Genomic DNA, 23,561 nt, shown 5'->3' on the forward strand with positions numbered 1-23,561 from the left:
GCGAGTCACTTGATAATTGTTGAGATATTCCGTCTAGACCAAAGTGGGTCGAGTGAAGAGACTGACTGATGTTGCCGTCCCTCGATGCTCCGACCGAGCCAAAGTTAATAAAGTCATTAACAGTCAGGTTTCACCGTTCCATCACCAGAACCTGCTCCTTTAGTTAATGCTCTCCAAAGGAATTACACACTCCTGGAGAATTTTTCTAAATAAAGCGCCGAGGGCAAATGATTTCTCCAGAGGTCTTTTGTCCACACTTACTCTCACACTACATCTGTCAGGCGACATACGCAGCTTATCCTTTGGTTTAGGTGCCATAACGTAGACGGATGAAACCCTACACAAGTAACTGAAGCCCTTGCTGTGACACCTATGTATTTGCACCCTGGCGGGGTCAAGGGACATCAGGGACGGCTTCTGTCTCCGCTGCCTCAGCACACTCCCCACCTTTCTCCTGGCAAATCCAACAATTGTCCTCAGAAGAAAGGCCAGCGGAGGCTTTAATGTACCATGAGAGTCTATATCCATCCCTAAGGATGAGGACTTACTAAAGCTGGGGACACGCTACAGGATTTTTTGCCAGATTTTACCCACGATTCACATTTTGGTCTCGTCTGCACCAGTCGGCACTAATGGGGACAGTCGGCATGGCAGGTTGGCGCAGAAAACTGTTAGTGTGTGATGGGGTACAGACTCAAATTGGCAAGTGTGTGAGGTGAACAGACGCCGGCCGACTTCACTCGCAGCAATTCAAACATGTTTGAATTTTTAAGCCGAGGCTGGACGCAGTCGGGTAGTGTGTACTGGTTACCGACCCAACCGCAGACACGTCGCCCACAGCCAATAAAAAAAGAGGAGGTTAAGCAGGCAGCTTATGTGTTGAGGCTAAGGTCCTCGCTGCAGGCGGCCCCGGTTCGAATCCTGCATCGGGCGGCCCTTTCCTGCATGTAATTCCCCCCCTCTCTCTGCCTTCCCATTTCCTGTCTCTCTCAATTGTACGATCAAATAAAGGCATGAAAAGCCAAAAACTATATATTTAAAAAAAAAGAGCAGGTGGGACATAACTCAATGTCGACTCCTCCACTATTTGGCTGTTTGTTATGGAGAGACAATTGTCTCTTTATTATTCAGTCTAATAGAATAGATTTGCAACCAAAAAAGAGATTTGAGAGCAAAAGAGAATAAGTGGTGATCAAAACATTTTTTTTAAAAGCCATCACACAGTGTTTCTTGATCCCTTCCTGATCGGCCCCAGGCTCGGCAAAGAGGACTGATGTTCAAGCTAAACTTTTTAACTTGCAAGCAAAGAGGACTGATTTATAAGCAAAATGATCTATGTTTTTACTTACAAACATTAGGTGAAGAAATATGCTCTCAAAACATTTTTTTTTTTGCAATTGCAACCTGTTCTGTTCTGCTCTCATTTTTTGACTGTCACTTATTCTCCTTTGCTCTCAAATGTCTTTTTTGGTTGCAAATCTATTCTATTTGATTGAATAATAAAGAGACAAATGTGTCTCCATAGTTGTTTTTTTTTCATGGATTTCTCACCGCAGATAGCTGCGCTAACAACTGCAGCAGCAGCGAGCCGTATGTCGTTCTTGTCTTAGTTAATGAAGGAGTCAATTGTCGGCTACAGTGGCATCTTCCTCCAAGAAGGACTTGGAGACCAGCAGCTTGTTTACTACAGTATATGTATTGATTGAGAGCTTGAGCATCCTCCCGACTTTGGCCTTCTGTGATTGGTCAGAAGGGCGAGGCTCGGACAGAATCTCTGGAGGTAAATATATCTGCGCTGCTGCCAAGTTGTTCATTGAGTCTTGGTCATCGAAGCCTTTGACACCACCAATCCTACAGCAATCAAGATCTGTTATTGCAACTAGCAAAAAACAGATTAAAAAGATGAATATGTTAGCTTTAACTGAAGTGTTTGATAGGCCAATCCAAATATTGCAGAAAGCAGAACAGATAAGAAATGACGTGGCAGTTCATGAAGTTATTGGTGTTGTTACCCAAACAATGTCTCTCTGGGAGGACTGACAGATTTGGCGAGCCTCCTTGTTCTTGTCCTTGATCCGCTGCACTTAGCATCAGAATAAAAGCCCAAGAATCCACCCTGGCCCTCCGCGCAGTTTTTTCCCCTTGCTGTTTGCCTAAGTACTTGTCTTTGTTCAGACGATTATGTCTTTAAACTTTATCTAAGATCCCCATGGAAATGTGGATGAGAGCACTTGGCTCCCTCTGTGGAATCCTGACATCTCCATACAGACAGAAGCCCGAGGATCACTCTCCTCCTCGGTGATGTATTTGAAGAGTGCTAGGGTCAGAGCCTGGGGAGAGACTCGCACTGCCGCAACATGTGCAGGATATCAAGCCTGATCTTCCATGCCGAGAGTGCTCCAGATGTGTGTCGGCATGTGTGAAACTTGACCGCCGGAGTTTGGCTCAAGGAATTAGACATACCAAAGCGGTGTTTACTCAGCTTTGATTTCTTAGATTAAAAAGACCAGCGAGCACACTGTTTGGGCTGATGTGCCTCCACTCAAGACTCTCGCAGACAATTTGGAAATGACATTCCAAGAGAGAATTAGTGTTACAAACAGATGGTATGTTCTTAGGCGGGATTATTGTCAACCATCTCTTCACAATGAGTTTGTAAACATTCAATCAAACACAGCGAGGTCAAAACATACGTGTATGATTGTTTTGCCACTTGGTTTTTGGGCTTTCTGACCACCCACAGTAGTCCTGGTTCTAGTTTTCTCTCAGCTCTTCAGTCAGCTCACAGCACAGCGCAGCTCTGTGGAGATTATGCTCTCATTCAACAGGCCTCATCAAAGTTTGTTTTTGCTGCGCTCACCTTCCTGCTCTGCACGTGATTTGGGTTTCTGATTGGGTGTTGGATGGCCTGATGCCCCAAAATGGTGGTAAAACTCTAGCTAAAGCTGATGCATTTAACTGCTCCTCCAGCAGTCACTCTGGCAAACTGGAAAGGATGCAGAGGCCACAGTGGATATCTCTGATATCTACATTTACTGTATTGACAGAAAATGTTCTAACACTTTTAATTATGATTTGGATCCAGACCTTTTTCAAAGATGATCTGCTGATTATCTGGTGCGGAAAATACCTAAAACATTTACAGGAACATTTGGGTTTTGATGATTCAGACATCACCAGAATTATTGCTCTTACCATCTTTATAAACAACTTCAAACTTCTTGCCTACAAGAATTTAAAGGGATAGTTCAACATTTTGGCAAATTGGCCCATTGCCATAATCGCTATAGTCATAGCAGTAGGTTCGTTACCTTTAATTGTTGGTGTAAGCTACTTTTAGAACGGCGGAGCGGAGCAGCAGGCTGCTCAGAGCTACGCTATAGAGGCTAAAGGAATTTCTTGGTTTCCCTCATTAAACTCATCAAATACACAACCTAACAACTCCAAAACGCTGTCGTGGACAAGTTGTTCACCACGCTATGAGATAATAATGGAACGTTACTAGATGGAGTTGTTTTAGAGGTAAATTCATGCAAAACCGCTGATGCGCGTTGCATTCAGGGACAGTTTTTCAGCAAGTAGACTCTGTTTTTACCCTGTATTTACCTCGAAAACGGCTCCGTTTCATAACGTTCTGTTATTGTCTCATAACGTGGTGATTATGCAGGTCACAACTTGTCCACGAAAGCGTTTTGGAGTTTTTGTATTTTGTATTTGATGAGTTTGATGAGGGAAACCAAGAAATTCCTTTAGCTTCCATAGCGTAGCTCTGAGCAGCTTGCTGCTCCGCTCCGCCGTTCTAAAAGTAGCTTACACCAACAATTAAAGGTAACGAACCTACTGCTATGACTATAGCGATTATGGCAATGGGCCAATTTGCCAAAATGTTGAACTATCCCATTAACAAACTTATTATGTATAAAAATATCAGAAAACATTAGATTAAGTTGTTTTTGAATTAAAATATATTGTCATGGTCTGTGTCTTTGCTCCCTTTTTTGTTCCTGTTTTATTTTGAAGTGTCCTGTCTTCCTGTGTGCGCTCTGCTATGACCTCATGTGTGTCACCTGTGTCTGATTGCACCACCTGTGTCTCGTTTCCTTGTGTATTTAACCTCAGTGTTCTCCTTTTGTCTTTGTCAGATCGTCTGTTGTCCATGCGTTGCATTTTGTCCCTGATGCTCTTTGTTACTGTGTTCCTCCCATCCTGTTTCTCCACTGAGTTTCTATGTCTCAAGTCTCTAGCTTTGCTATTTTGTGATTTTTCTTTTGAAGCGGGGCTTAGGCCTGTTGACCGTTTTTGTTGTCACTTTGTAGACTCCTTTTGTGTGCTCTTCATTCAATATACCTTTTTGTTTCCCACCACTTTATGAAAGGGATAGTTCAACATTTTGGCCAAATTGGCCCATTGCCATAATCCCTATAGTTTTAAGAGTAGGTTTGTTACCTTCAATTGTCAGTGCAAACTATTTTTAGAACGGCAGAGCAGAGCGGCGAGCTGCTCAGAGCTACGCTATGGAGGCTAATGGGATTTCTTGGTTTCCCTCATCAAACTCATCAAATACACAATCCAACAACTCCACAACGCTCTGGTGGACAAGTTGTGACCTGCACATTCACCACGCTATGAGTTGTTTTAGAGGTAAATACAGAGACTGCTTGATTAAAAACGTAAATGTCAAGGCAACGCGCATCAGCTGTTTTGCATGAATTTACCTCGAAAACAACTCTGTCTCGTAATGTTACATAATTATTTCATAGCGTGGTGAATGTGCAGGTCACAACTTGTCCACCAGAGCGTTTTGGAGTTGTTGGATTGTGTATTTGATGAGTTTGATTAGGGAAACCAAGAAATCCCATTATTAGCCTCCATAGCGTAGCTCTGAGCAGCTCGCCGCTCTGCTCAGGCATTCTAAAAATAGCTTGCACCATCTCTTAAATCTGCATTTGGGACCATATTCATCCTGAACCTGGCATATACTGTATGTTATAATTAAAACCTGGTGGAGATTTGAGTACATCCACTTAGTAATAAGAAATAAAAAGTATGTACCAAAAATTGCAATCTTTTCACCAAATTCTTGCTTTACAGTACAGATTTTGATTTGTTTTTACCTACTGACACCAACCCAGTGTCACCAGGGATTCCACCTCTTAATGCTTAATTATTTTAACCACAATAACTGTTTCATTCCACGCAAAACACTGAACATTGTGTTTATTGGATTTATTGGGTTTGAGTAACATATTCTTTTAACCCAAGCCCCCCTTCCACTCCCTCTCCCCATTATCCATTACTGTGTATATACTGTATATATCTATAAAAAATGCACTTAGTATATACTTACTAAAGTATAGTAAGATCATAAAAACATAAAGAGCAATAAATAAAAAATAAAATAAAACAATAATTGCATAGTAAAGAGGCAAATAATAAATAATGATTAGATTTCTCTCGTTTTGGTTCTGCTGTTCAGATGCTTCATCAGATTACCCCATACTCCCTCAAATTTATTTGGCCTTGATTGTACATTATTTTCTCAGGATACAAGTGGTCGGTTCACTAATACAAGCCAAAGAGAGGCTGGAAGTGGGTGTTCATTCTTCCATTCAAGACCTATATGCATTTATTGGCCATTATCAAAACTGTTCAGATGATTTAGTTTAACTTTATTCATTTTGTCTTCACTATCAACCACCTCCACCTGTTCCCATTTTAACTTTATGTTGAATTCCTGTTGGTGCAGCTGCCCTCAATTGCAGTTAAGGTGATGTATGTCATTTACAGCATGAACCGTACACATTTATACCTTCCAACAGATTCTTATACTTACAGCCGCTGTAGCTACAGCTATAACTCCGTAAGGCACCACCTTAAATCAGCCTTTTTGCTCACTGGGTCATGACCCAACTTTCTGCAAACCTTTGGAAAACTAAAAAGGACTGAATCAGCCTTAAAGCACGACTTTAGTGGAGGTAATGACCAACCCAGTTTTTTTGGAGGTCTTCCCCAGCACTCTGAAGGTTCGGTTGGCTGGTTTGAGTAAAAAAAAAAAAAAAAATGGCTGGTGGGTATTGGGATTTGGGCTTCAGAGCTAAAGTCAAATTTCCTGCTCTGATGGAATTTCAAGGTAGGATTCAAGAACTTAAAATTGGTCTTTTGTATTTAATGTCCTCAAATGAATCACACAGTCCTGGACTTTTCACATGCATGGCGAGTCGTGTTAAAAAAAAAAAAAAAAGATTTTTCTCACCACTTTCTCGTGGCGACCCCTTCGTGTTCTCACACTACATCTGTCAAGTCACACGGCCGGCTATATCCTCCTGATGTTTAGTCTGCGGTACGCCGTTATTTTGACAGCGGTACAAAAACACGGGTGTTGCACCTATGTTTATATGTTTGACTTACGGCCTGCTACGATAACAACCGCATGCTTGTGTTAAGGATAGAGAAGTGAGGGCACTGAGCCTTGGCCGGGATGTTGCGGCGCTGAAAACCCCATGGTTGTAATAAATGTCTTGTTTTGTGAAATGTTCCTGCACCTGCAGCTGACCTCAGATGGCCCTACGATATACACGGTGTTTGGCTTCTCTGGTGTTCTGTAAATGATACAGTGTGATAAGTAAATGAGGCATCTGTGGAGGGTGTGTGTGTGTGTGTGTGTGTGGAGCTCTCTCACCACATGTGGAATTTGCTATGTCCCAGTTCATAAATCCCACCCATGCTTTCATACTTCCTCAACTAAGGATCCATTGTTCTGCTTACTGTTTTGAGGTATATTTTTCGGTGAGTTGAATTCACACAAAGTCGTCTCTCACCGGAGCTCCACCGGTAGAAGAAGGTGCTACTGAGAGGATGCATTGGAATCACAGACCCCCCCTCCTCCTCCTCCCCTCTCAGTGTCCCATTCTTAGCGGGGTTTATCTTCTCTGAAGAGGGTACACAGAAAGAGAAGCCGTTCATGAGACGTGACTAACAAACTGCCGTGTTTGCGCAATGGTCGCCCCTAGACAGGATATTTTGGAAACCTGTGTTGAAAGAGCTTTACCAGTGTACCGTGAAAGGACTTGTGTGGCAGCGATTGTTCACTCGGCGGGTTCTGAAAAGCAGTTATCAATACAAAAGTTTGCCCTTTTCTATGGCTGGAAAGTCTGAGGAAACTCGCAGTCACACAAAAAAATAGGGTGGGATACAGACTTATTCATTTTCCTACATTACGATCCCTTTCAGATGAAGTGAGGCAGAGTGGGAACGACACGGGTATCTAAAATACAGACATCCAGGCAGCGACACTAAATACCTCGGCGAAATTCAATAAAACACATTCCCCCTGGAAACGCTTCATCTGTAAGAAATACGAAATAATGCTTATGTCCTTGTCATCTCTGTCGACCCAAGCCCTCAGTCTCTCGGCTTGGATTTGAGCGGATTTTTATATTTATGGCTGAACTCTCGGTGTAAGCGTGATGTACACTCTGAAGGTTGTTTAGACCCAAAGCTCAGCAGTAAATATTAAAACTGGCTGGATGTGAGTGCATAAAGGTTTTCTCTCTCCTCTGTGGACCTCCACGGAGCGAAAAGCTCCTGAGTGAATTTTGGCGGGATTATCGCTGGTCTTTGAATCATTTCATCACGGCAGGTCTTTGATGTATCATCTGCTCTTTTTTACTGTTTGTTCTCCAGTCAACATCCAGCTCATTGTCACAGTTGAAAAGCAGCGAAGCACTGGACATCTTCTTTTTGACCTTGTATCATTTTCTTCTTTCCATTTTTTACAGTTGATCTGAAACTAGACACAGAGGTTTTCACAGCAACTAAACCTAAACCACTCCAGGGACATGACAAATAACATGAAAAAGCTAAATATTCACTGGCAAATATCTTTTACATATTCAGCACTGGTGTGTTTACGTTGCTATGATCTTGTTAGGCAAGGCCAGGCAAGCCAATTGTATTTGTTAGGGGTGGGAGAAAAAAATCTTTTTTGACGATTTTTTTTTTCAAAAATCAATTTTTTTTGTTTGAAATGTTTTTAAATATTGTGCAATGTGCATTTGTTAGCCTTTTTTTTTTTTTACATACAGAGAGTTTTGAAAAGGGTTTAAGTTCACTTTATAATGGAGTATGTTAATTTATAGGCTCCTACAGTATTTGTGTGGAGATAAATGTTAAAAATGCAGACTAAAAATCGAGAGAATCGGCAATATCGTAGAATCGCAATTTAAATCGAATCACCATCCAAAAAATCGTAGAAGAATCGAATCGGGAGAAAAGCCTATCGTCCCAGCCCTAGTATTTGTATAGCCAATTTTTACAAACAGTTTGTCTCAAAGGGCTTTACATAGCATCATAACAACATCCTTTTACAGTTTTTCTCAGTCGCTTTGGAACATTTCTCGGATCAGAATTGAAATTTCCAAAACTAGTTGTTCAGTCTTTACATCAGAAAAGCAGTTTCTCATTTCTTTGAACAAGTTGCAAATGTTTTGGTAACATCCATGCAAATGATAATGTGCAGTTCTCTGCTGTTTCCTACATTATGTCATGCTGATCAAAATGTATTATAATAGGTCTCATGTGTTGCTTCATCGCGTAAGTCTTTACATGCAAAATGGTTGAACAAGTTGTCATAATATGTCAAGCATGTTTCTATACATTTCCATTAGACTTGTTTTTTTTTTCTAAATCTGTCCAGATTGGTGAATTGCTCCCAGGTGAATTTTGACTTTCTCTAATGAAGATGTAACATGGGTTTTGCATAATAACTAACATACATTCATGGGTTTTTGAGAAGCTGACTAAAAGCATCTTAACGTCACAAATTGTGTTGGAGTCTTTTTTCTAAAACTTTACAACAAGGCCTTGTCATTCTGATGGCACTGGCATGTTCATTGACACAGATATTTACTTGTGAGAGATGAACTAAGGATATTTCTACGATTTATTTTGAGAAATGCACTTACTGTTTTGGAAATGTTGAGGATGATTCGAGAAATGTACCAAAGCGACTGAGAAAAACTGTAACAGGGAAAAAATTGGAGAAACCTCAGGGTGAGCAACAGAGGAGGGATCCCTCGCCCGGGAAAACACTTTATAACTCAGAATATGGAAAAACATGGAAGCAGCTCACTATCTGATCACTATCTGACAGTTGTTGGCGATGCTTCGCCACACGTTGTCCTTCATTCTGTGGTCTTTGTAATGTTTATGTCCCTTGTCAAAAAAGACAAGGTGGTGAGTAGGGATGGGCTTTTCGAATCATTTTCTAACCGAGTATCCTAACCTTGTCGTAACCGGGTAACCGAATACTGTAATAAAAAATAAAATGACGTCATGTCTGACGAACAGAGCGCAGCCGGGGCATAAATGCGCTCTGTCCGTCAGACAGTCCACATTACTGACACACAGCATCGTCAGACAAAATATCAGGTGGATAATAAGAGTAGAGACTGGAGTTTAAGATGCACATGGGGCATATGAGCATCTTTATGCCAGGGAATAGATGCGCTGCATGCGCTCTGAGCGCTGAGCGCAGCGCATTTATGCCGCCGCTGCCTCGGAGGAGAAAACTTTTTTTTCTTTTTTAAAAATCATTAGCGGTGCTTATTTATTAGTCCACACTACATTTTGGTGCCTTCGGTCCTCTCTGCCTCGCATCGTTTCAGGAAATAACTGGGAATGTTTCAGAATGTTTGTAAACTGAAAGCATATTTTCTAACAGACTTGATGACACCTGTCGTCTCCCTCCCGACGGTTTACACCGAGGGAACCACCACAGATTCTTGTAAAAGGTTTGAAAGTCCGAGGCTCGATCCAAAAACACTTTTACACAGCAGAAAATCACGTTGCTTGATCCGAAACTGTTTAACACTACAAAAAGCCGAACCATAGCATGATGATGTAGTTTGATCCGACACTAGACTGCGCTCTAACGTGCCGTTTTTTTAATCCTAGGTTAACCGGATAATAAATTCATAACCGGATAGCAGATTGCCTACTCAGGTACCCAGGTACTCGGGTAATCGTGCACATCCCTAGTGGTGAGACACAGGTTGACATTGTTGTCATGGTGTTGTGCAGGGTTGTGACGTGCCTCCTTTCTACACAACATGATTGGATGATTGGTTGATTGGCTGTTCAGTCGTCTCAATGCTCACAAAAATCGACCTCCGACAAAAATATGATGTCTCATTTTCACTGTGTAACATTTCACTGTCTGTGTAAAAGGACTGATGATGGAAACCAGAGTTTGGAAAACAATATTGATGTGCGAATTACCCGCACGGAAAAATACATCCCCAGTGTGTAAGGAAAGGCCTTTCGTATTAAAATAACCAAGCACAGAACTTAATCTACAATACTCTTTTTTTCCTGTATTGATTTTGTTGTGGATTTTCCATTCCAAACAAAAATAAAAAGCACAGACACTCATCAACAGAAAGATCAACAAAAAAGATTGTTACTGATTAACAAGGGGACGAGGCACACACACACAAAGTCAGCCAGTATAATCATTCCCTGTCCCGACAACACAGACTCAAGCCAGACTTTTATAGCACTAGGCACGGAGAGATTACGACCAATAGTAAACACCCAGGAGATAGATACACTGCACATAAACTTGTCTGCTGCTTGTTTGTAGGTTTGTTTGAAATTACTAACAGATATCACCATGAAACTTCCCAAGTTTATCACTCACATTAGACAAATATTTTTTGTTATTACAAGTTTTGTCAAATTTTGTGTTTAAATATGTAAATGAGGCAATATCTAATTGTTCCAGCTCTACAATATGCGCTATTTTGCATACATCTCCAGAACCGAAATCTGAACAATGGATAAAGCTACTTTCAAAATCCTTTTTTTATTTTGTTGACATATTAGAGTCAGAAGTTTTTACCGAGGGGATTTTGGATATCTCTTTTTTATCACTCTGTAAATGAGAAAATACTGTCACCAGCCCTAAAAAATCTAATTTTGCCATGTTTTTAAGAACAAAACATTGTATAAATCAGGCTTTGAATGACATATCAACAATCCCCTATGTAAAAACCTTCAGAATATAGACAGGAATACAACTGGAAGGTTTAGTGTCTGCTGAAGTGGAGATTTCAGGCTCAGAGTCTGAGGAAAAACTCTACTTTAAAGACTTGTACTGTAAAATTCCATAGATTGTTAATGTTAATCATACTTTTACGATTGGTTGCAGATACAGAGGAAATGACAATTCTTGGAGCCTACATCATTGTTCAGGAGAGAGAGAGCTTAACAATGATACCTGACATGACATGGGCCAGATAACAGGCACAGCACAGTATGTCACAGTAGCTGTTAATGGTGAATTTAGGAGAAATATAATGACGATAGAAGACAAAATGAAGTAAAATAACCACCGTAATGTGGATTTTCTACCATTTCTTTTGACTTTTCTGAAAGTATACATGTTCAGGAAGAAAAATCTCAAATCTCAAAATTGATCACTGCATGAAAAAACAGTGTTTTTGCCTAGTGTTGCCTAAACAGAGCAATATTTTCCCATTATCATGTTTCTACCTGAGTTGCCCTCTGTCTATAGCTAGTGAATGTTTACAACAGTGATTTAGAGTAATATACAAGCATTGATAGCAAGTGATCCTCCATTATAAGGAAAATGTAAGCTGCATATTGAGGTGAGAGTATTTGTCAGGCACAGACCATTAGATATCATTTAAAGAAGAAGCTGTGATTGATTTTTGTTATGACAAGCATGGTGAGACACAACTGAAGCTAAAGCAGTTAGTCAGTTCATCTTTTAATGTGGATATTTGTTGCTTTTCTTGGTCATCTTCAATTAGACTAGACTCTTATTTTGGAATGCATTTCAAACAAAACAAGTCTGGGAATCTAAAACTGGAAATACATAAAAGATTTAATAGAGGAGCAGTTAAAATGAAACAACTTTGAAGCATTATCGTTCCCTTTTTGTGTCATTCCCTGAAAACTGATCTAAAAGCATTAAAATTAACAGTACTATGAATGATAAACTGTTTTCTTTTGGAGGAACAGTGAATTCTAACACAATTAGTGCTTTTACATGTGACATTGGAGGATATTTAACTGCTAACACTTGTTTACGTCTCCCTTTTTCGTAATACCGCTGACCAGCCTGTGGCTCGGTCATTACAAACTCGCGCCGCGCAGCCAAACATTATTCAAACCCGCAGATCTTTATTTCATTTTTAGTGGAGAACCCAAAGTTTCCAAAGATACCAAACATGTCAGACCGAATTTCAGGGAGAACGAGTACACGAGTATTAAACGATGCACGCGAGCTGGAGAATATTTCCAGCCATATAAATATGTAGTCTTTGGTTTGAATGTTTCATTCAGTATAAATATTATGCAGATACAGAATATGCTCTATATGGTACCAGACAGTGTGGAATAACACGGCTTTCCAACTGTAAAAAGGAGTTACAGAGAGAATTTAAATGCAGGTCTTTTTGCTTGTAACTGTTTTTTTCCTCCTCACTGGTGTTTCTGCTTTTACTAAAAAAGATTTGACTCAATCTGCTGCCAGTGTTCATTATATCAAATGAGTCACTCCTGGGCCTTAGTGGTGTAAAACTTGGGGCTCAAATCAGACTTTTGGACTTGGGAGTAATTGGACCTGTTACCCCCTTCTCTTTTCTCGGTTTAGCCCCTAGCTACTGCCTGTCTTCAATGATACACGGAGAGGAGGGGAGGGCGAGCGGGGACCACAATACCCACCCAGGGACGAGCTGTCAGAAGCCCTGAAACACTATCCCCTCTCAGACCAAAGCGCTGGGTGTTTTTTAGCTGTATTGTATCGCTGGGATTCAACACGCTGGGTCATCTGGGGAGAGTTTTTTTTTTTTTTTTTTTTTTTTTCCGAGAAATTACTTCATCTATTTAAGAGCTGGAGTTCGAGCGATGCACGGTGAAGTTCATGTTAGGTGGCGGGTTGAAGCTTTTAAAGACTCCCACAGTAGGGATTTCTGTCTTGGATCTGAAAGGGAGTAATGATACTGCCCTCAAGTGGATCCTTCAGCACCGTAGCACCCTCATATCACAGGCAAACATGCCGTGACAGTGAAATTATATTTGAAAAAAAAAAGAGTCGATAAAAACTTTCTTAATGTTCTTGGCCACTTTGGTTATTGTAGCTGGTGTTTCTCTTAATAACTCTTTCCAGGTCTCTTGGCTCGGGCTCAGTGCCAAGCTTTTCCATAGGCTGTTTTTCAATTAGGACCCAGCAGCGCTCTTGGCATTTCATGAAGGGAACAGAAGTGGAAGCCCTCAGCAGCAGCAGCAGCAGCAGCAGTAGTGTAGTGGTAGTCCTCAGGGCTGGGGATATCAGAATGACAGAGACGTGCAAATTGTCACCATTAAAAGGTCCTAATTGCCTGAAACCTTTGAGCTTCAAAGCCAGTCCTTCTTGTGTGGTGGGAGCACTGCTGCTGCTGCTGCTGCTGCTGCTGCTGGAAAAGGTTGATTGCATCTGTGGCATTTAAGAGTAAAATAGAGTTTGAGGATTGCTTATTGTGTGGTCTTCTGATGCCCCCCCTCCCCTCTCCTCCCTCCTCCCTCCTCCCTCCGCTCCGTGTTTCAAAGACCTGTCACCTCATGGCTTGTCAAAAATCCTCCCTTTTAAACAGTAAGCAAAAAATAGAAGCTAATGATTGAAGTTCCATCCCATAAAACCCGCGGCTACAGTTTGGAATAACAAGGCTGTTGCACGTGTTTGTGCGTTTCATATACACATGGGAGCCATTGAGACCGTTTCTCTTTTTTTTTTTTTAGTCACTGCCCGGTCACATGATCGTATATCGCATTGTTTATGCATGAAAACACTGTTGCTGTCACTTAGTTCTGCAATAGGACTGGAATCTGGGTCCTCGCTGCGCTTTAAGTGAAAAAAAAAAATGGAAGCAGAGTGAACTGGCTCCATCTATGACTCCTATCCAGTGGTATTTCTCCCTCGATACCAGCAGCACATATATTGTTTGCTGACAGACTCTATTTTTAAATATGAAATCTGTCAAGAGAAACTATATAAATGCCATCTCGGCCACCAAGGGATTGGATGCGTCAGTAATCGATGTAGCAGGAACTCTGCTGGAAAACGAAAAAAAAAAAAAAAAGTGTTGCATTTCAAAAATGTAAATGTGTCGCTTTCGCATTTTAATGTGGCATAAATTACAAGTGATAGCCCGTCCACTAATGTGAATAAATGAGGGAAAGCTTTGGCTGGGAAATCCTTTAAGTGAGGATTTGTGGCAGGTAATGATTATGAAGTGGAAAGTGAGGTTCCCACACGGCTAATAATAGTGAAGTGAATCTCGTAAAGCAGGCCCTTTTAAAGTAAAATAAAATCAAATATAACATCCTCCTTCCTGACTGCACTTTGGAACTGGCACTTTCGATCGTTGGGAATTTTATAAAGACGAACTTGTGCGTTGTAAACAGGTGAGGAGAGCGCGGTAGCTCGCAAAGTATCCATCAGTCAGGCTAATTGGCCTGTGGTTTTTCATCTCACGGGCTCAGTTTCTCCTCCGCTCCTCCCGTGTCTGTCCAAACGGCTGCTTGTCTCCGCAGTGAGAAGTCTTCACTAGCTGCTTTCGGAGGAGACACCGGCACAGAGACAATGGAAAGCCCTCGCCGTCAATGCTGGAGGACATACATAGGCCCTGCTGGTGATGAGGAGGAGGAGGAAGATCTGGAGACATGCAAATCCCTTCTGTGGATCACATTCCACCACTGTCTCTGTGTCTTCGAGGGTGCGTGCACTCAAGCACAATGAAGTGTCTCCACAGTTTGTGCATGTGTTTTATCTTTTGTGTGTGTCCCGACACATGTATTCCGTTTCACGAATGTCGTGCGTGCCCGTAGCAACGAGCCAGCGAGCTGCTCGTTAGCGAAGGCGCTTTATTCGTCCTGGACCAGCCTCAGTGGAAAGAGAGGAGACGGGTGGACAGAGAAGAAGCTTTCAGATCATCCTCCTCACACCGAAGGCCTCGAGCTGTTAGATATATGCAAATGCATCTGCAGCCTCAGGAGTTTGTTGCTGTTGGGTAACTCGAGCTTCTTGTCGCACCGTTTGTTGTTGTTTTTTCTCTCCCTACACCACATTTGAAGCCTGAGTGGCAGTTGTGACTTTTTAAAACTGTGCCACGAGTCAATGAAGAGCTCAAAACCCGTATTTGTGTTCCACTGTGCAAGCAACTACTTGATTTAATGACGGCGTTTTATGAAGCATGATTCATATTTCAAAGGCCGCGTATCTGGAGTGGAAATAATTCAGCGCTCGGTGCTGAAAACTTTGATCCTCCTTGGTGATCTTGATTTGCTTTTTTCTTATTTTCTTGTGTGCAAACTTCACTGTGTGTGTGTTTTTTTTTTTTTCTGTCTATAAGAAAACAGACGTCCATAATAGAGTCATTAGCTGTGGTTTGATGGCTGTAGCTGTCGACAATATGCCCGAGACACCACCCCCCAAAAGTTCTCGTGACTTTCCCATGGTTCCTCCCGGTCCATGTGCTTGGGTGGTAATCGGCCGCCGATCGCGCTCATCACATTTATCATCCCCGAGGCCTTTTAGCTCCTCCAAACACATGTAACATCTCAAATACTTTCCGTGTGAAGATGTAATTGCTTTTAGATAACAATCAGAGGAATGCTTTGATCGGATAAACAATGACAAGATGCCGTCAGATTTAGCTGAACTCTTTGATAACCGGCCCTCGGAGCTCCGGGGCCCATCGATGATGAATCCTATGCATTATTCCCCGGGACTTGTTGTGCTATCAGCGGTATTGTGTTGACTGATTGCAGATGTAGCGGGGCCCACCTCCCCATGCCTGGTGGTGGTAATAGTGATTAAACCACAGAACAATGACTTGGGTACAGCATGAAGACAAACAAGAAAGTCTTCCTTTTTTTCCACTTCAAAGGTTTTTTCCAGTTGTAAATATAAAAAGCATATTAAAGAAGGATGGAGATGCTGATGGTGGATGCTTCTGGATCACATTCAGAGCTATCATATTTAGATTTATTTTGTTTTTTTTGTTTGTTTTTTTCCCAAAATTTCATCCCTCTGTGTTGCTTTAATCAATGAAAGGCTGATGTGTAACTCCAGTGCCTTGGTTCCCCCCATCAGTCAGTTGGTGTGGAAAATCCATGTCATCTGATTCCCCCCCCTACCCTCCCTCCCCTCCTCCTCCGCTGGTTCTGATTAGGGACGAGTGCTCCGGGAGTTCTGGATCCCAGGTCTCTCGCTCCCATTAACCACGGTCAGGCCCGATTCCACGCGCATCGCTCTCACACCTCGTCATCTTACCGTCCAATCCCGCCGCACGGACCGGGGGCTCTTCAAGAAGCCGGTCAGCGGAGCCGGGGCCGCACGGTTTAGAGGAAGGCCCGGGTGAAAGGGAGATTATTTTCCTCCCGTTGATTCGCCGCTCGGCTCCAAATGTGTGAAACTGCTGACACATTGTTGAGAGGCAAAATACATTGAGACGCCAAAGCTGAAGTTCACAAATCATAGATATTTTTGTCATTTTAGTGGGATATAGTTTTAATCATTTTTTATTTTCCCATCTGTGGATGTTACAACATTAAAAGCTTTGTGAAAATCCTCCTTAAGCTGTTTTAAATGATTTTATTCCACTCTGAGAAAACCTTCCCTTCGAGAGCTGGCTGATAAAAACGGTCGTAGACCCAAAAAGAGAGTTTGTCACTTTGGTTGGTGTTTTTCTGGTGAACTAATATCCATCAGATCCAATCCTGTTTTAAAGGATAATTACAGTTTATTGCAACTTGGATCTACTTATTATAAGGGTTTTCTTTTTTTTTTTTTTTGGTTTTGTTTTTGACTGTTTTGATGACATCATAGTTGCCAACGTAATGGGCCTGTTTAACATCACACGTTTGACGTCTTATAGCAGGAGAAGCACAAGGGGAACCAATTACATTAATGAAAGGCTGCATTCCAAGTAGGTGGCACTGTTAAGACTTGCACTGGAGCACCAAAAAAAGTCATCCTTAAAGGAATAGTTCACCAAAAAATGAAATCAGTCATTGTTAATTCACCCTCATACTCCGGAGTAGTTTTTTATTCCTCAAAGGAATAAATCTGGAGACCCGGGAGGGGCGTTCAAAACTTTATATGAGAGTCATACTGTAGTAAACTCTGGACTATATCCCTTCAGGACACTTGGATTGCAGTGGACGAGGAGCATGGAGGAATATTACAAGGTTTTTGTGTAGTTTTATGGGCGTTTTTGTGTCGGGTGCTATTACTCTCATATAAAGTTTTCGTTTGATTACGAACCGGCCTCCCAGGTCTCCAGATGCACATTGAGGAATAAAAAACTACTCCGGAGTATTCATCAGCGTGAGGGTAAGTCAACAATTGAAATTTCATTTTTTGGTGAACTATTCCTTTAATGTCATTATTTACACCTGAGTTTTTCCTGCTAAAAAGCACTTCTGGCGTCTGGGACGCCTCACGACCACAACACAGAAAGTCTGGCATGTCGGAATTTCTTCTACATATTTCGCATCACACACAGTCTCTCTGTAGTCATGATTGATAATGACGATCTCTGAACTTGCACGTGGTCGTGACGGCAACACATGATGGCTGGTCGGGGTGAAACTTGTAGTGTGTGGTCACTCTCCCAACCAAGACATGGCAAGAATTCACAACACATGATTGTCTAATCTGACATATGACTAAAAAAACTCATGTATTGTAACCCTGGAATTACTCCCAGCTAATCCATAAATGGGCAAAGAGGGTGTGAAGACAATTTTAAGCCTTATTAGCAAGTTATATAGAAGTTCACCACAACAATTGTAATTAACAGGGCTTAAAGTAAAAAAAAAATCCTGAGCCTGAACTTTTTTCCAAGGAGCGGGGTGCAGTGGATCCGACGCATACACATTATAGACAATTTAGCAAACAACTTTTTGGCATTGTGCTGCTTGGTAATGTACACAGGGTTCATACACATTTTAACCAACAAATTTCCATGACTTTCCCATGACTTGGCAATAAGTTTCCATGACATTACAAGACCTCTAAAACATCAATATATGCATGAAATTTATGAAAACTATGTAAAAAAAAAAAGAAAAAGAAAAGAAAAGTGGAAATATCAAAAAATAGATCTAATGACAATGGGCTTTATGCACACCTCCACTACTTCCTGAGCTCAAGCCAGCTTCATTATTACATACAGACAAACTAAACCGAATGCGCGCCGTTACGTCCGCTCGGACCACCAGGTTTGTTTGTGCCGACGTCAACAGCGGCAAGAGACCCGACGCTACTTGGCGTATCACTGCCTCCAGCGAGTGACTGAGTCACATCACCAGGCTCATACAGTACGCGCAGGCAGGCCAGGGTTGTCTTGCATACGACACATTTAGCTTTGTCTTTGTCCGCCGTCTTCTCCAGCCATGAACTTCTCTGTGTGCAGCCAAATATTGTGTGTGTTTTTTTTCCTGAAATTTTCAAACGCCGGAGATCCGGCGCGGTGCCGGAATACTTTAAGCCCTGAATTAAAGAAGCCATAGAGACGAAGAAGATAAGTTGGGCATTTTAACATAGGCCTCAACCTAAGTAGGCCTAACCATTCATATGGTCACTTACTGTTCATATTTGTTTATATTATTTATCTACAATGTACACTTGTATTCTCTCCTCCCACCCTGGTCATCATCAGTTTGATCCGTCGCCCTCAGGGAGGCACTTTAGGACAATCACATCTAAAACAAACTGACCTAAAAACAGCTTTTACCCCACAGCAGTCGTTGCACTGAACACTGCACTTTAAAATTAATCAATACTCTGCGTAATATACTGTTTGCTGGTGCACTATCGTAACGTGCAATTTCCTAGTGTAAATCTGCCTGTTCTGAATGTCTTTATTTAACTCTGCTGTGTCTTTGTTTCTTATGAACATCTTTTTAGCACCACATTTGAGAGTCTTTACCTCAATTTTGTTGTACAGTCGTGCAATGACAGTAACGGTTTCCTGATTTCTGATTTAAACATCCATCCACAGCTCACAGGTTGATTCATTCAATAAATCTGTCCTCTTCTTAGATAATTCTTAGAATATTTTGTGACATTTACCCCACTCACTAAACTAAACTCTTTGTTTGACCTCTGAAGTTGTGATAATCATAGTCGTCCTGGCTGAGCTAACGTTAGCGGCTCTGTCCTGCATGTTTGCTAATTGACTTTGGTAAAGTTTACTCTCTGGCAGCTCCAGCCAGCGTTAACACACTGATAGCGTTGTGTCTGCCAAACACATTAGTAAGTCCTCTTGAACAACTCAAGCATCAACAGGTGCGGACACTGACTTTGTGTCTGGTGTTTGTTCTTTCAGCATGATGTCACTCATTTAGAGTGTGTATTATGTGGAGTCTTGGTTTTAAACCGAGTCATTTGGAGACATACAGCGTTAGCCGACAACGTTGAAGGTCATCTGTAAACCTCAGTGTGAAGTTGTGAAATTGTCATTGTGAAAAATATCCAATGATTCGATGAACCAGATTATTCTTCCATTTAATTTCAACATGTAACATTAATAGTTTCCAGTGCGTGAGCCGAAATCTATCGCAGACCTTTCTTTTTTCCCAAGTTTTGTGTTTTCAGCTGAACACACTGTACAAGAAATGAAAATCTTTTATATATGTTCCCCCTTGTGCACGCTGCGACATCAAAAGCCTTATTAAAGCCCCACCATCCATTTATGAAAAAGTCCAGGTAGAGCATGAAGCATAAATCTATACGTCAGGAACACGCCGGTGGTTAAAACAAAGCGAAAGCTGCTTGAACTGCAGAGCCTTTGAAAGATGGAAAACAGGTCGGTCTCAGGCCTCATCAAGAAACTAAATCAAAGTAGGGAGTCACTGTAGTCTGAGGAATGAAGTCAGTAGAGTGAAAAGCATTAAAAGTGCATTGTGCAGGCGGTTTGTGGAGGGAAAAAAAAGAAGAAAGAGATACAGAGGAGAGGAATCACGACAGCAAAACAACCACAACAGTGGAGTTTTACTTTGAAAAACACAGGCCGAATGAACGAGAGAGAGCATGGTCTCCTTTTGTCTTAACGTGTGGTTTATTGTAGATCTGTCTAATATCATGCACCATAAATCTCAAAGTAGGCCTTATTGGTTCGCAGGCTTCAGAGGACTCGGTATTAACACACATTTTGTGAGAGAAAAAAAAAGAAAAAGAAAGTTAAACTGCCTCGATTCTGTGGCATTTTTTTTCCTCTTTCCCCTCCTTTAGAAAATTGCTTCCGTCTGTTGATTGAACAAGTTGTAACATAACATGGGACTCACGAAAATCCTCCACCAGAATCAGTGATTTCTTCCAGTCGCATTGAACACGGTGGTGGATTCAGATTGTCGTCCATCTACCCGTAGCGTTTCCTTTGACCTCGCTGCAGATCCCAGCGTAGGGGTCGAGAGGTCAAAGCGTGAGAGAGGAGCCTCGTGGGAAGTTCAGCACCCGGGATAAGAAAGTGTCTGCCAATGCTAAAATGCTTCAAATCCCCCCAGAACTTCCCCCCTGAACTTCCCCCTTCGCTGTTTAGTCAGTGATGTTCTGGCAGCGGCGGTGGTGTTGACCTCGCGCTAACTTTTGCCATCACAACAAAAGAACAGCATGAGTGTGGTTTCACTTTGTTTACTGGTTTGAACCGGCAACTGGATGCTGCTGGCAGGCCCATAAAGAAAAAAACACTCATACAAACATTTTGGATGACTCAAACGGATCCGTGACCAGGGACCAGAAAGATAAATGTGAACAAATGTGAACCTCCGTCAGGAAGTCAGGAAGTCTTGGTCTGTTGCTGCAGGATCTCAGCGGGCGAGGTGACGTAACGAGCCAAGGCCGCGTGTTGCTGTTGTGTCTGTGTGTGATTTTATGTTTGTCGATAAATGACCCCACTCTCTTGCTCTTTCTCTCTCCTTCCTTCTCAGGACAGCGAGCGCTGGGAGAGGTCAGTGCTGAGGGTCGCTGAGATCACCGCAGCCCTGATCCGGGACAGGAGCCCCGCCCTGGTGGGACAGCTTTTGCAGGCGTGAAGAGAAGCAGCGCTGACAGAAAATCCCCTCAACGTGACTGAAGAACGCTGCTCTACATCTCTACATCTCCTCATCCGTTTACACGTGATGATTGAACACTGCACCTCCAGAAAGTTTCGGGAAACGTTCGGTTTTGTCTCGATTGTGTGTCAAGCTCCAGACGCCCCTTGATCCCCTATACTCCTTCCCATAATGCCATGCACGCCACGCACTTCCTCTGTTAAACTCTCTCTGTCTTGTACACGGTACTGTTATTCAGACTGCATTCCTCTCATCTGCGAGAGCAAAGGAAGCCATTATGTGTCGTGTTTTCACAGGCTGAAAACAACAAACCATGACTAATGGCCCGGCTTTGACGTGTGAACTTGGTGGAGTGTCTCTTTAATAACCATCTGCCAGATGATCGTAGCCGCGGTGATTAAAGCCTAAGTCATTCTTTACTGTAATCAGCCACACGTGGCTTCTTCTTAATGTGGCTGATTGGTTAATAGGTCAGTGTTTTGTTGGGTGTGCAGCGGCGGCAAATAAGAGGAAGTTCCTTAAAATGGAAAAAAAAATCATAATGTCGACAGCTCCCATTGTGAAGGTGCTGGATATTTTCTCGGTTTGTAAATGTACTGTTGCATTTTCCAGAAATGTAAAGGCCCCATGTGTCAAATTTTAAACTAATGCTTTGGAGATAGTATACATCACAGGCTCATAGCAGCTTTAAAATGGTAACAAATGTGTAGGAAAATGTTAGGGGAATTTAACTTTCCAGTATAAAGATGTAAATTAATGGAATCAATCAACGCTCTCTTTCAGTTTTCACATGTTTGGCGACTCACTGCCAAATCAGAAATGGCCTCCAGAATGTTTGTCCTCATCATTCATCGTTTACAAGGACTGTGGTGTTACCTCTTTGTAACACTGCTGCAAATCATCTCATCCAACTCAAGTATCATAAACAGTTTGATGATGTGTTGATGTTTGAAAAAAAAAGAAAAGAAAAGCCATCAGAAGCATGTATGATCGTCATTACAAAACACATGATTACTAACACATCACTGCTGAAATTGAAATTCACAATAGAGTCGGTGTCACGACAAAACAAGCAGTCAAACAGCATTCAAGACGTCCGGTTCAGACTCTGTTTGTTTGGTTTGTTTCAGCTGGTGTGAAAGTCGTTGAGCAAAGTTTGTGTTTGTGTGTTTGTACATGCGAGGTTTCAGCAGAGCTTCAAAAACTGAACCGCTATTAAATCCATCTGCTGCCTGTAAACTGAATGAGGCGGTCTTTGTGAGCTGTCGGCACATGTGACAAATATATTGAGGCTAATCATTATGGAGACCTTAGTGACATGTAGGGACCACACAGTGTTTGTTCCACTGTGATAAAGGTCCACCTGCTCTGTTTCTATGACATGAGGCTGATTTGTTGTTTGGACTAAAATCATTCACTATTAAAGCAGAAGTAAGCGATCCGGTCGTTTTGGGTAATGCTGCGTTCCAGGCAGGCTTTTGAAACCATAAATTACAGCTCACGACTTACGACTTTGTAGCGTTCCAGGCAACCCACTCGTGTTTTTCCGACCTGTTTTACCGGTGAAAGTCACTATAACGGCCACTCGTAACTTCCGACCCGTGAACTCGTACCAGATCGAACTGGTACGACTTCACAGGTCGGAAAAATACGAGTTACGGGTTGCCTTGAACGCACCATAACGTCTTGTCAGCCGATGGAGTTCGCAGCCCCCGCCCTCGTCATGGATCTATTGGTCCTCGTCCCTACGTCACCACATTCAGGCGCATCCCTTGGCTGCACACACAGCCCTTCATGCCGTTCTCTCTCCTCATTGGATAAAACTTGTAGGATACGAGAAAAGTATTGTTTCGGTCCAAACACTCTATGTAAGTGATTGCTGTCGGAAGATATAACTATTTAAGACTTATATTAACACAAAAATATCGCTTACTTCTGCTTTAATTATCAGTTTTTGAGGGCAGTGGCATCAACAAATAAACATAATAAGTGCTGCATTCAAAAAAAAAAAGTAGTGTATTGTGCAGTGTTGATGATCACAGGATGAACAGAAACCGTCAGTGTTGAGTTCACGCGCAGTCGGTTCATTTGAAACAAGCCGGCGTGAACACAAACTGGAGCAGGAATAAGACATAAGACAACTGCACAGACATGAGAGCGTCCTCGGGGACGTCCTTCCCGACACCGTCTGGTGAGAACGCTTGCACGACTGAAAGCTGCCTAATGGTTTATCTGTGAAGTGAGGTATACTACGACGTTCGAGGGGTGATTGATAAGACGTGGGCCCGCCGACGTGAGTTATTCAGCTCCGGTTTCAACTCCGTGAGCGATTCTGCAGAAAGTTTGAAGTTAATGACTTCTTGTGGTATTTCTGTTTCGGGTAATTGAAAATAGCAAGTCAGCTTAATCTTAAAAAGGACAGCATCATCAGCCGT

General features: G+C 42.1%; 1 protein-coding gene across 1 annotated transcript in view; it reads left to right on the forward strand.

The window, feature by feature from the left end:
• The window catches only part of crppa (CDP-L-ribitol pyrophosphorylase A), a 72,746-nt gene extending 50,135 nt beyond the window's left edge, over positions 1–22,611 (forward strand). The window contains exon 10 of the mRNA XM_083989785.1: positions 21,001–22,611. Within this exon, the coding sequence (XP_083845911.1) occupies positions 21,001–21,105 (105 nt within the window). The 3' untranslated portion in view covers positions 21,106–22,611. The remainder of the gene's footprint in view (positions 1–21,000) is intronic.
• Positions 22,612–23,561: the final 950 nt, after the last annotated feature.

The sequence above is a fragment of the Trachurus trachurus genome (assembly GCF_905171665.1).
Source record: "Trachurus trachurus genome assembly, chromosome: 16".
NCBI classification, from domain to species: Eukaryota; Metazoa; Chordata; class Actinopteri; order Carangiformes; family Carangidae; genus Trachurus; species Trachurus trachurus.